This window comes from Hylobates moloch, unplaced genomic scaffold (assembly GCF_009828535.3).
Source record: "Hylobates moloch isolate HMO894 unplaced genomic scaffold, HMol_V3 SCAFFOLD_10, whole genome shotgun sequence".
In the NCBI taxonomy this organism is placed as follows: domain Eukaryota; kingdom Metazoa; phylum Chordata; class Mammalia; order Primates; family Hylobatidae; genus Hylobates; species Hylobates moloch.
Genome location: NW_026652285.1, coordinates 8,612,045 through 8,626,349, shown reverse-complemented (window position 1 = coordinate 8,626,349; position 14,305 = coordinate 8,612,045). Strand labels below are relative to the sequence as shown.

At 40.6% G+C, this 14,305-nt stretch overlaps 1 protein-coding gene across 2 annotated transcripts in view; it reads left to right on the top strand.

Annotated features, from left to right (window-relative positions):
• Positions 1–346: 346 nt before the first annotated feature.
• Positions 347–14,305, top strand: part of DHX40 (DEAH-box helicase 40) — a 44,967-nt gene continuing 31,008 nt past the window's right edge. The window contains exons 1-8 of one of the 2 annotated variants that reach the window (XM_032162911.2): positions 347–523; positions 1,373–1,540; positions 5,027–5,172; positions 7,638–7,757; positions 8,258–8,485; positions 8,706–8,772; positions 9,842–9,973; positions 12,077–12,176. In XM_032162911.2, coding sequence (XP_032018802.1) covers positions 412–523; positions 1,373–1,540; positions 5,027–5,172; positions 7,638–7,757; positions 8,258–8,485; positions 8,706–8,772; positions 9,842–9,973; positions 12,077–12,176 — 1,073 coding nt within the window. In that variant the 5' untranslated portion in view covers positions 347–411. The remainder of the gene's footprint in view (positions 524–1,372; positions 1,541–5,026; positions 5,173–7,637; positions 7,758–8,257; positions 8,486–8,705; positions 8,773–9,841; positions 9,974–12,076; positions 12,177–14,305) is intronic. The other variant, XM_032162912.2, reaches the window with a different exon arrangement.

Sequence of the window (14,305 nt, the reverse complement as noted above, 5' to 3'; positions counted from 1 at the left end):
TGACGAACGCAGCACTCCGGGATCATGGTTCCAGCTCCGGGCAGAGGGTCACATCGTGTCAGGTGTGCGAAGGCAGAATAGCCTGCAGAGACCCCTGTGGCGTTGAAAAGAGGTGTCGTCGCGACCTTTGGCGCCGGAGAGGCGAAACAAGAGGGGGTGTTCGGGCCCTCAGGTACGGCTCAGCCGCCCAAGGCGAAGCGCACGTGGCAGTTGGCGGGAAATCCCTGGGGGTAGGGCCTCGGCTCGAGGTCCGGCCGCCCCGTGCTACGTCATCGAGCAGCTCCCCCTCCCCTTGCTACAAGTCGCACGCGCGGAAGTAAACACCTCTACGTCATCAGGGCGCGTCCTCGTCTTTCCCCTCCCATCTCCTCAGATCGGTGGACGTGCTCGCCTCCACTTGGGGCCAGGTCTATGTCCCGGTTTCCCGCAGTCGCGGGCAGGGCGCCAAGGCGGCAGGAGGAGGGTGAGCGGTCAAGAGACCTCCAGGAAGAGCGGCCCTCGGCTGTTTGCATCGCCGATAGAGGTGCGGTCCGCGGGACGGTACGGAAGCCAGCGGGAGTTACGGTGTGGGGGTTTTGGGAGGGGATGAAAGTACGCCTTTGGCGGCCTGAGAAGAGTAGTGAGGAAGCTGTGGCGTTCTCCTGGCTTTCCAAGCCCGAGGCGAACTTTGCGTCCAATGAGCACTTTGCCTTAGAGGGGGGCGGTCCCAGATCCAAGTTAGGCGAAAACCTTACTGGGGGGCGAAAAAGTGAACCCCAGCGCCCGAAATGCATTCTGTTCTTAAACAGGCTCATAAGCCCTTTGTTCTCTACCCATTCATCCCCCCCCCCCCCCGCCCTTCGTCGGGCCGCCAGCCTGCCTTTGGGTACGGTATGAAGGGAGCCAGTTTCCAGGAGCCAGTTTCCATGGTTACCCACCACTTGGCCTTCTGGGATATCAGTCACTCTGAACAGGGACCTAACTTGAACCATGAATCAGAAGCAAACACAGGTGGCTTCTAATCCAGCTGAGAATTTTCTGCTGTGTTCCAGTTTTTGGTCTATTGTTAAATAAAATTGAGTTTTGTGCTTCTGTGTAAGTATGCATGTGTATACGTTGCCTTGAGCTATACTTGCTTTGAAAAGTACTTTGAGTTATGCGTGAACAAATGCTCAAGTTGCTGGATTTCACCAAAAAGTTGTTCTGGGCTCATTAACCCTCACTTACAAATTGCGCTCATTAACGCTCACTTACATGAGCGATTTAATTGAGAAGTCATGGATGATCCCTTCCAGCCCTAACATTCTATTGCCTTTCTGGTTTTAGTCCTGAGAAATGGAGTCAGAGATATCTTTACAAGTCTTTTAATTGACTTGTTTTTCTGTTATTACAGAAGAGAAAGGATGCACGTCCCAGGAGGGAGGAACTACTCCAACTTTTCCTATTCAGAAACAAAGAAAAAAGATTATTCAAGCTGTGAGGGACAATTCATTCCTTATTGTTACTGGAAATACAGGAAGTGGTAAAACAACTCAACTCCCAAAATATCTATATGAAGCAGGTGATTTTTTTCTGTTGTAATATTGGAAATATTTAAAAAATATCCTCTGTTTAAAGGCCAGTAGGACTTCTGTACTCCACGATTGCCCACTGTTTGCTTTATAGTCCCACTTCTCTTGGCACACCCCCTTCCCCTATGTCTCCTTTGCTTCTTTATGGTCTATTTCAGGTTCAGGAATTAGTTGGGATGGCAAATTTTCCCATTTTTAATTACCGTAATAATCTCAAATAGAATTACATCTAGATATTAATTCCATTTTATAGAATAAGGTTGTCTAGCAGTAGACTATTAACCATTGGATACTGAAATAATTTTGAGGGGGAAGAGATATGTGATATCTGTTGCTGCCATTAGTACTTCTTGGTTCTTTCTCTAGAGCATTATCAGGTAAATATTTATCCCCTGACTTTGCCAGCACAAGCCAACTAACAAATTACGTTTAAAATATGTTAAGTAAAATTAATAGGAGGCCTTTGGTTTGGACTGATGCCCCACACTAGACCCAACAGACCAAACCGAAGTGGAGTTACTCATACTGAAGTTCCACACGACCAAGTCTAGAAACTAAATTTTTCATCTACTGAGAAATCAGGAGAAAGAGATAATAGCCAAATCCCCAAACAGACCAGTTTTAGGAGCATCAAGAAGTTTCCTCTGCTTTAACTTTTACTAGAAAAGTAACTTTGAAATGAGCAATCTGCTTTTCGTTTTCTGTTTCTGCTTTCCTCAGCCCTTTTCTGTCTATACAATCAGCCTCCTCTGCTCAGCTCATTGGAACACTCATTCTATTTTATGAGACGATGGGTTGATGTGATTCCAGAGTTAGAATCACAAAAGCCAATTAAAAATTTTTGGCTGGGCACGGTGGCTCACGCCTGTAATCCCAGCACTTTGGGAGCCCGAGATGAGTGGATCACGAGGTCAGGAGATCGAGACCATCCTGGCTAACACAGTGAAACCCTGTCTCTACTAAAAATACAAAAAAAAAAAATTCGCCGGGCGTGGTGGTGGGTGCCTGTAGTCCCAGCTACTCGGGAGGCTGAGGCAGGAGAATGGCGTGAACCTGGGAGGCGGAGCTTGCAGTGAGCCGAGATAGTGCCACTGTACTCCAGCCTGGGAGACGGAGTGAGACTCCATCTCCAAAAAAAAAAAAAAATTTTTAGGCCGTGCGCGGTGGCTCAAGCCTGTAATCCCAGCACTTTGGGAGGCCAAGGCAGGTGGATCACGAGGTCAGCAGTTCGAGACCAGCCTGGCCAACATGGTGAAACCCCGTCTCTACTAAAAATACAAAAATTAGGCGTGGTGGTGGGCTCCTGTAATACCAGCTACTCGGGAGGCTGAGGCAGGAGAATCGCTTGAACCCAGGAGGCAGAGGTTGCAGTGAGCTGAGACCATGCTGTTGCACTCCAGTCTGGGTGACAGAGTGAGACTCTGTGTCAAAAAAAAAAAAAAAAAACAAAAAAAACTAAATTTGTTGTAATTTTGTCTTTTGACAAGTGTCTTTCAGTATGACAGAACTTTCTGTCATAAGGTTTGTAAAGAGCAGTATTATATTGGATATGATTTGCCTTAAAAAATAACAAATATATTATTCTAATGCTTCAAATCTAAGGTGCCATCTATTAAGATATATCACTATTTTATATGCAATAATCCCCTCTTATCCTTGGGAGATGCCTTCTAAGACCACTCAATGCCTGAAACTGCCAATAATACCAAACCCTGCATATACTGTGTTTTTTCCTATACATACATACATACCTATGATAAAGTTTAGTTTATAAATTAGGCTCAGTAAGAAATCAACAACAACAATAAAATAGACAGTTATGACAATATACCGTAGTAAAACTTTTGTAAATGTGGTCTCTCTCTGTCTCTCAAAGTGCTGTAATATTTTTGGACCTCCATTGACTGTAGGTAACTGAAACACTGGAAAGCAAAACCAAAGGTAAAGAGGGACTACTGTACTAGTAAGAATGGAAACGCGCCATCGATTTTAAGATGCAGCTCCATTCCCAAATATATTAAAATGGTATATGGAAGGTGCATATATATATAGATACAGATATATATCTATATTTTTTTTTATTTTTTATTTTTTTTTGAGATGAGATGTTACTGTGTCGCCCAGGCTGGTCTCAAACTCCTGAGTTCAAGCAATCCTCCTACCTCAACCTTCTGAGTAGCCAGGCTCCTGAGTAACTGGGATTACAGGTGTGTACCACTGCTCCCAGCAGAAAGGTGGCATATTTAAGTCCAGTTTTAGGCTGGGCACGGTGGCTCACGCCTGTAATCCCAGCACGTTGGGAGGCTGAGGCAGGTGGATCACTTGAGGTCAGGAATTTGAGACCAGCCTGGACAACATGGTGAAACCCCATCTCTGGTAAAAATACAAAATTAGCTGGGTGTGGTGGTGCGCACTTGTAATCCCAGTTACTCGGGAGGCTGAGGCGGGAGAATTACTTGAACCCAGGAGGTAAAGGTTGCAGTGAGCCAAGATTGTGCCACTGCACTCCTGCCTGGGCAACAGAGCAAGGCTCTATCTCAAAAATAAATAAATAAATAAATAAATAAATAAATAAATAAATAAATAAATCCAGTTTTACTCTTGTGGCAAAAGTAAATTTATTTTGGGAAGCGTGTGGAATTTTATGAGTTCTTATGTTTCAAAATTCTTGGCTTACCTTTAGAGTAGATTTTTAGACAGAAAAAACAAAACCAGACAAAGCCTGAATTCTAATTTAAAAAATATATTTTTTACAAAATAATTAGCTGGGCGTGGTGGCAAGCACCTGTAATCCCAGCTGCTCAGGTGGCTGAGGCAGGAGAATCACTTGAACCCAGGAGGTGAAAGTTGCAGTGAGCCAAGATGGCGCCACTGCACTCCAGCCTGGGCAACAGAGCAAGACTCTGTCTCAAAAAAGAAAAAAAAAATGATATATGTATATAATTTTTTCTTTTTTTTTTTTTTTTGGCCGGGCGTGGTGGCTCATGCCTATAATCCCAGCACTTTGGGAGGCAGAGGCAGGTGGATCACCTGAGGTCAGGAGTACAAGACCAGCCTGACCAACAGGGAGAAAACCCGTCTCTGCTAAAATACAAAATTAGCCCGGCATGGTGGCGCATGCCTGTTATCCCAGCTACTCGAGAGGCTAAGGCAGGAGAATTGCTTGAACCCGGGACGCAGAGGTTGCAGTGAGCCGAGATTGTGCCATTGCACTACAGCCTAGGAAATGAGCGAAACTCTGTCTAAAAAATATATATAATATATATATTTATTTATTTTTGAGTGGTTATTAATATGTATTATTTAAAATTAATATTTAAATTTCCATGATGCAAACATAGCAGTGTGTTTTTAATTTGCAAGATATTCTTTTGGAAACATTCAAGCAGTTTTGTATTGATTGGCCAAAAAAATTTAGCTCTAATAGGAAGACAATTGCTAACATTGTTGTGTTTCTTTATCTCTGGTTTTGATAGGGTTTTCACAACATGGTATGATTGGTGTAACTCAACCACGAAAAGTAGCTGCTATATCAGTTGCTCAGAGAGTAGCTGAAGAAATGAAATGCACTTTGGGATCCAAAGTAGGATACCAAGTTCGTTTTGATGATTGCAGCTCTAAGGTACAAAAGTCTTGTTGGTATTTGTTTCTTTTCTTTTTCGGGACAGGGTCTTGCTTTGTCGTCCAGCCTGGAGCGCGTGGCACAATCATGGCTCTCTGTAGCCTCTACTTTCTGGGCTCAAGTGATCTCCTACCTCAGCCCCTTGAGTAGCTGGGACTACAGGAGCATGCCACCATGCCCAGCTAATATTATAAACTTAACGGAAAGAGTGGAGAGAGTTCTGAAAGATTTTTAACTTCAAAGTTCAATATATATTTTAAAGAATTTATTTTTGTTGTTCATTGTTAATGCTTTAGCTCTCAAGCGTCTGATATTCCTCCCATTTTCTTCTTCCTTAGTTCATAAATGACAGTTTATTTTCTTAGGATTCTCTTATTTATGTTTTTTAACTGCAAGGATTCTTGACATGTAGGTTTTTAAAATGTTTTATTGTAGTAAAATATATATAACTTAAAATTGACCATTTTACCATTTTGGTATACAATTCAGTGCCATTAAGTATGTTCACAATGGGCTGGGCTCGGTGGCTCACGCCTGTAATCCCATCACTTTGGGAGGCTGAGGCAGGTGGATCACCTGAGGTCAGGAGTTCGAGACCAGCCTGACCAACGTGGAGAAACCCTGTCTCTGCTAAAAATACAAAATTAGCTGGGCATGATGGTGCATGCCTGTAATCCCAGCTACTCAGGAGGCTGAGGCAGGAAAATGGCTTGAACCCGGGAGGCGGAGGTTGCGGTGAGCTGAGATTGTGCCACTGCACTCCATCCTGGGCAACAAGAGCGAAACTCCACCTCAAAAAAAAAAAAAGGTGTGTTCACAATGTTGGGTAACCATCACCATTTCTACTTTCAGAACTTTTTTTTATCATCCCAAACAGAAACTCTTATCTATTAAACAATAGATTAAAACCCCCATTTCTCCCTCCCTCTAGCCTCTGGTAACTTCTTTTTTTTTTTTTTTGAGACGGAGTCTCGCACCGTCGCCCGGGCTGGAGTGCAGTGGCGCAACCTCCACTCCCTGCAACCTCTGCCTCCCAGGTTCTAGTGATTCTCCTCCCTCAGCCTCCCAAGTAGCTGGGATTACAGGCTCCTGCCACCACGCCCAGCTAATTTTTTGTATTTTTAGTAGAGATGGGGTTGGTCTCAAATTCCTGACCTCGTGATCCTCCCGCCTCGGCCTTCCAAAGTGGTGGGATTACAGGGTAAACCACCGCGCCCTGCTGTAACTTCTGTTCTACTTTCTGTCTCTACAAATTTGCCTACTTCAGGTACCTCATACAAGTGGAATCACACAATATTTTGTACTTTGTGTCACTCTTATTTCACTGAGCATGTTTTCAGGTTGATTTATTTTGTGTGTGTGTATTCTTGAAGTCAGTGGAAAGCTGAATTAACAAAATCAGTCAATTAACAAAATCAGCAAGTGTTAAGCATCTGCTATATTCATGGTACCAACAAATTTAAAATTTTCTTTTTAATAGTGAATATTATAATTTACATTCCCTGTGGATTTCTTAATCCTGTCCCAGCAACAAAACGATCCCTGGTTTACATATGTTCCCTAATGGGAATGGCCATCAAATATGGCACAAGATGACTCCCCAAAATACTATCTTTGCCTTCCTAGTGGTCACTGTTTTTTCTTTCTTCCTTCCCTTGTTTTATGGATGTCGTTGCTGTTATTCCTAGCCTTTGGATCTTTTTATCACCCTGTTTTAATGCTTGTTGAGTAACACATTTTTATTTGGAGATAGTGTCTTGCTCAGTCACCCAGGCTGGAGTGCAATGGCGTGATCTCAGCTCACTGCAACCTCCGCCTCTCAGGCTCAAGCAGTCCTCCCATCTCAGCCTCACAAGTAGCTGGGACTACAGGCGTGCACCACCACACCTGGCTAATTTTTATATGTTTATTAGAGATATGGTTTTGCTATGTTGTCCAGGCTGGTCTCGAACTCCTGGACTCAAGTGATCCGCCCACCTCAGCAACCCAAAGTGCTGGGATTACAGGCGTGAGCTACCGTGTCTGACCTAAGTAACACATTTTTTAATAGAGAAGAGGAGAAAGTGGGTGTAAAGTATGCACCTACCATTTTCTCATTTTCCCTGAATCCTCTAAAATAGGGGCTGAGTTAGAAAGATAAATCTCACTTCACTGTTGTTTCCCACAGCTTGCTCACCTAATGCCATTGCATCATCTTGCCACTTTCCTCTGACTTTATTGTATCTCCTTATTGGTGATTTTTGTCGCTTTGCCCAGGAATACCCAAGTGAGTTATTTGTCCCTTTTTCTGTATAGACAGCATGTTTTGTAACTTACCATCATTTTGTATACATAAGTTAGACTATTTTTATGCACCCTTTTGTTTAGTCAGATTGGTTTCATCACTTAATGTTTGTACCTCTTGAGGAAAAATTTAGTTGGGAAAGTAGTGGTGAATTTCTGTGACTCTGCTGTTTGAACATTAGGAGACAGCAATCAAATATATGACTGATGGATGTTTACTGAAACATATTCTGGGAGATCCAAATCTTACCAAATTCAGTGTCATTATTTTGGATGAAGCCCATGAAAGAACACTAACTACAGTGAGTATTTTAATTTATTTTTTTTATTAGCAAGTAGTTTGTTTGGGTAGCTTTTTATTGTATAGAGAATTGCTTCCTCTTACTTTTTAATTTAATTTAATTTTTTAGAGATGGAGTCTTGCTCCATCACCCAGGCTGGAGAGCAGTGGCGATCATAGCTCACTGCACCCTTGAACTCCTGTGCTCAAGTGATCTTCCCACCTCAACCTCCTGAGTTGCTGGTACTGCTGCAGACATACATCACCATGTCTGGCTAATTTTTAAGAACATTTTTTGTAGAGACAGTGTCTCGTTTTGTTTCCCTGGCAGGTCTCGACCTCCTGGCCTCCCACCTTGGCCTCCCAAAGTGCTGGGATTACAGGTGTGAGCCACAGCACCTGGCTCCTACTTACATTTTAATCTATTAAAATAGGAATTCCTTGGTTAGAATAGCAGTGTATTTAAAATAGTTTGGCTGTTAAGTGCACTTGTGACTTATTAGAAATTTACTTTTCTTTCAGGATATCTTATTTGGTTTATTGAAGAAGCTATTTCAGGAGAAGTCTCCTAATAGGAAGGAGCATTTAAAAGTGGTGGTAATGTCAGCAACTATGGAATTAGCCAAGCTCTCTGCATTCTTTGGAAATTGTCCAATATTTGATATACCTGGAAGGCTTTATCCAGTCAGAGAGAAATTCTGCAATTTGATTGGTCCACGAGACAGAGAAAATACTGCGTATATTCAAGCGGTATTACTTGGCATTCATTTAATGTCTTTTTTTAGTATCTGTGATTCTTACTAATTGGGTAGTTTGATAATTCATTTGTTCCCTACTGTTTTAATGACAGTCCTCACAGGTCCTAGAACTTTTAAGAACCAAATTTAATTTTTCTGTGGGGCAAGGGAAGTGGTGGTAAGGGAATGACTGTATTTCCACTAGCATATTATGCCTGCATTTCTTGCTTTAGATTGTGAAAGTCACCATGGATATCCATTTGAATGAAATGGCTGGAGACATCTTGGTTTTTCTGACTGGTGAGCATTCAGTATCAGGTTAAAAAACTTAAGTATTTGTAAGTAAGGAATATGGCACCCAGATAGAGTGCTATCTCTGTTGGGAATTCTGTGCCTTTCTCAAGTGTTGCCCTAGCTTTTTCTGATTATCTGAATAATTTTAGGTAAAAGATAGATAAAAATTGTAAGCTAGCTGCCAAAGAGGATTATATATGTTTATGTCAAAGACATAATAGTATGTATATATATTTTATGACAAAGACATAATAGTGTATATATGTCAAAGACATAATAGTGTATATGTATATATACACACAATATATGTCAAATGTCAAAGACATCAGGCTCATTAGTAAATATATGTAAAACACACTGACCTTTTAATAGAAAGAAATTAAATAGTGAAATATTATTTTTGTTGGTCTGTCTTAGATAGAAAGGTAACCTGACTAAACAGACCTGGGTTAATTCCATTATTTCAAAGGACATTTCACCAGGTTCTTCTTTGGGTGGTGGCATTGTACTGTGTGATAACAACACATAAGGTGTAGAATCTATGTATCGTAAACAAGCATGTGGCATTTTTGGACATCAAAAATAAAATAGTTAAATCCCAGACTAGTGGTATAACTTTTCAAGTAGCAGCACCCTCCTAATAGGAATTAGTAGTTTCCTTGTTTACCTTTTTCCTCTGCCTTGTACTAACGTCAGAAGTGAGGGATTGTAACAACCTTTGCCTTTTGGAGATTACTGAAGTATTTTGAAATTTAACCAAATGCAATAACACCTGGACTAGCTTTTCTCCTTTGTTAACAATTCAGTTGAGTCTTCTCAAATACAGGGTGAAAAGCTTGAAGATGATAAATATTTTTATTCCTTTAGAAATTTAAGTTCCTTAGAAACTGATGTTTCTTCTACTTCGAATTTTATTGTTGAAATATGGTATAGCTTATGTGTTCATCTCCTTTACATTAAATGAGAGATTTACAATAACTTTTAGGCAAAATTAATTTTAATCTTGACATTTTCTTTATTTTTAAATTAATTTTTCTGTTCAGTTGCTGAAGTGATTTTTTTCTTCCCGTTTTAGGCCAGTTTGAAATCGAAAAAAGTTGTGAGTTACTTTTTCAGATGGCAGAGTCTGTTGATTATGATTACGATGTTCAAGATACCACCCTCGATGGCTTGTTAATATTGCCGTGTTATGGATCTATGACAACAGGTAATTTCTCATTAGAATAGAAAATTTGATTTTTAAAAAAAATTTTTTATTGAATAATCATGTTTACAGAAAAGCACTCAGATCTTAAGTACTTAGGTATGTTTCACAAACCAATCTCACCTTTGTAACCCACATCCAGATCATGAAACAAATCAGTGAGAACCAGCATTCCTTGAGAGAAGTCATTTTTGCCTGAAGTCTTTTTACATTCACTTTTTTGAGAGCCATGGATATCTCCCTTATTATCGTTAAGAGTATTGTTTCTCCCAGCAAAACAAAACTATTGGTGAGAATTCTTTGAAATGAGGACAGTAGTTTCTGCTGGCATTACTGTAAGTCAAACCTAATTTGCCATTGCCACAGAATTTTTAGAAACTGTATATCCAGCTATGTCTAAGTCTAAACACAGTGGATTGTTTTCCTTTTTTTTTGTGTAATGGAGTCTCGTTCTTGTCACCCAGGCTGGATGGAGTGAAGTGGCGCGATCTCAGCCCACTGCAACCACCACCTCCTGGGTTCAAGCGATTCTCCTTCCTCAGCCTCCCAAGTAGCTGGGATTGTAGGCGCTCGCCACCACGCCTGGCTAAGTTTTGTTTTTTTTTTTTTTTTTAGCAGAGATGGGATTTGGCCAGGCTGGTTTCAAACTCCTGACCTTAGGTCATCTGCCTGCCTTGGCCTCCAGAATTGCTGGGATTACAGATGTGAGCCACCATGCCCGGCTGTGGATCATTTTCCTTTTAAAGTAGCCATGCCTTAGTCTGCTTTTCAAGAATGATCCTGTTCTTTGGGGAATTCCAAGAGCAAATACAAACTCTTGATTTGACATTTTGGTCATAGTAAATAATTGTTGAATGAGGTTTAGAATTTGTTTTATAAAACTTTTATTATGGAATTTAACTTGTAAAATTAAAGGGAAATTAACCTTAGCCTCCTATTTGGAGTTGGAATTAGCATTTGAATGTTTTTATATTTTACGTGTATGTATATTAACAGCTTTTGTTGATTGAGTGATTCTTATCCCTGTATTAACAAAGTTTTGCAGTATATGTGTCAGTAAAGAACATAGATGTGCTATTTTGGAAATCTCTTTTATGATGGTATTAGCTCCTTACTCTCTATTGAAGCATAGATATCTATTTTAGATTTTTACATCTTCAGGGAAATTCTTAGGATCATTGTTTAAGGTTCTCATTGTTTTCTCAAGATTTAGTTCACCGATGCTTTTATAATTTACATTGAAACTAATAAAAACCCATTATGTTTGGTTTGTTATTAACCATTAACTAAATATGTACATAGACATATTTTTCTATACAGAGTAAATAATTTCATTCTTTCTTACTGCCACATTGAAAATAATGTTGTGGATCTTCTGTTGCCTCTGTTTTTTTTTTTGTTTTGTTTTTTGTTTTTTTTGAGACGGAGTCTCGCTCTGTGGCCCAGGCTGGAGTGCAGTGGCGCAATCTCAGCTCACTGCAAGCTCCACCTCCCGGGTCCACGCCATTCTCCTGCCTCAGTCTCCCGAGTAGCTAGGACTACAGGCGCCCGCCACCACGCCCGGCTATTTTTTTTTTTTTTTTTTGGTATTTTTAGTAGAGACGGGGTTTCACTGTGTTAGCCAGGATGATCTCCATCTCCTGACCTCGTGATCCGCCCACCTCGGCCTCCCAAAGTGCTGGGATTACAGGCGTGAGCCACCGCGCCCGGCCGTTTTTTTGTTTTTTTGAGACGGAATCTCGCTCTGTCGCCCAGGCTGGAGTGCAGTGGCGCAATCTTGGCTCACTGCAAACTCTGCCTCCCGGATTCAAGCGATTCTCCTGCCTCAACCTCCCGAGTAGCTGGGACTACAGGCGCACGCCCCCACGCCTGGCTAATTTTTTGTATTTTTCATAGAGACAGGGTTTCACCATGTTATCCAGGATGGTCTCGATATCCTGACCTTGTGATCCTCCTGCCTCGGCCTCCCAAAGTGCTGAGATTACAGGCGTGAGCCACCATGCCCGGCCTAGAAACATGACTTGTAATGAAAAATTGAGTTCTTCAAAACTTGAGTTTGACACATGCATGTTGTAAATTGGTATTTTCTTTTTATATATACTTTAGATCAACAGAGGAGGATATTTTTGCCGCCGCCACCTGGAATTAGAAAATGTGTCATATCCACCAATATTTCTGCAACGTCTTTGACAATAGATGGAATCAGGTATAACTTTTGAACTTTCTCTTAGAGTCAAGGAAGCCTATCGTTACTAAACATTAGCTAAACATTACTGAGTTTGCTTTTCTGTGCCCTCCACTAATTCCCTTCTCTCCTACTTTTTGATGTTCTTAACAGGTAATCGCCTATTTTGTTTTGTAATTATTGATTGCTTTGAGCAGGAAATGGAGTAGGAGGTACATACTATATTCCTATTCACACTTTTTTTTAGAGACAGGGTCTCATTATGTTGCTGAGGCTGGAGTATAGTGACTATTCACAGGCGTGCAGTCATAGCACACTACAGCCTTGTATGGAGATCAACCAGTCCTCCCGCCTTAGCCTTCTGGGTAGCTGGGACCACAGGCATGTGTCACCGTACTTGGCTGTTCACACTTTTTAACTACTTGGCAACTTGAAGCTTCCTCTTTTCAAATTTAAGATTATGTAGATTATGTATAATGCTTCATGGGTTTCACTAAATAGGAAGCCAAACCTATTTTTCTGTACTCCCATTATAAGTATATACCTTAGATGATTTGATATTTCCTTCTACCTTGCAGCCTCACTTGGTAGAGTTAGTTTGTGTATCCAACGTTTATCTGGATGTATTGTCTCTGACTTTTTACCTTTTTGTGAAAATTAACTATGATTCAGGTCCCTTATCTTTTCTGGATGTAGTAAATAGTGCTATCAAATTTTTGGGTGAATTTAGTAAGGAAACACTAAAAAATTTTAAGTCTGGACTGACAACTAATGCAAAGTTCTTTAAGACTGGGTTATTTATCATTTACCCAATATATTTTATTTCTTTTTTTTATTTTATTATTATTATTTATTTTTATTATTTATTTATTTATTTTTTTTGAGACCGAGTCTTGCTCTGTCACCCAGGCTAGAGTGCAGTGGCGCGATCTTGGCTCACTGCACGCTCCGCCTCCCGGGTTCACGCCATTCTCCTGCCTCAGCCTCCCGAGTAGCTGGGACTACAGGCACACGCCGCGACGCCCACCTAATTTTTTTGTATTTTTAGTAGAGACGGGGTTTCACCGTTAGCCAGTATGGTCTCGATCTCCTGATCTCGTGATCCGCCCTCCTCGGCCTCCCAAAGTGCTGGGATTACAGGCATGAGCCACCGCGCCCGGCTATTTTATTTCTTTAGCTAAGTCTGATTGTCTGTCTCAGGAAGGCTGAACCTGAATCTCAAAGATCCTGTGTGTTTCTTCTGGATAAAATGATCACCCAGGTCTGAGAGGAAGTCTAATTTCCTGCTTTTCTTCGTTACTTTAAAAATAATGGTTTCACTAAGGAATTAAGGGAGTGCTCTCCTGGGTAAATTAACCTCTGTAATTTTCTGTGTCCTGCACAGGCAAAAGCCGTTAAGTAGCATGTTTCAGAATGTTGTCTTGTTACTGCTATCCTACTTTGGTTCCTTACCTGACTTGTTCACCATTTAATTGGCTTAGAATGGCATGTTAAGGGCTAGTTGAAATTAGATTCCCGAATCTGTTTAAATGGTCTGAAGCTGACTTTCAAGTTTGTGTATTTTTTTTATCGAGGCAAAATTCACATAAAATTAATCATTTAAAAATGAACAATTAAGTAGTACTTAATACATTTACAGTATTGTGCAACCACTTCTTCTGCTTAGTTCTAAAATGTTTCGACACCTCAAAATAAAACCCCATACCCATTAAGCAGGTACTCCACGTTCCCCTCTTGACCCCAGCCCTTGGCAACTACCAGTCTTACTTTTTGTTTGTATGTATTTTCTTTTTTAAAAAATTCTTTAGATATGTCAGCAGGAAGCAGTATCTATTTTCTATTCTGGATATTTCATACAAATAGAATCATATAATATGTGGCCTTCTGTGTTTGCTTTCTTTGACTTAGCATAATATTTTTGAGGTTCATCCACATTGTAGCATGTATCAGTACTTCATTCTTTTTTGTGACTGCATAATATTGCATAGTGTGTGTGTGTGTATATATATATCTATATATATTCCATTGTGTGTGTATATATGTGTGTGTATATATACTACATACATATATGCAAAGCAATTTTTTCATCCCTTCTTCCATTAATGGTTAATGGACATTTAGGTTGTTTTTTTTTTTTTTTTTTTTTTTTT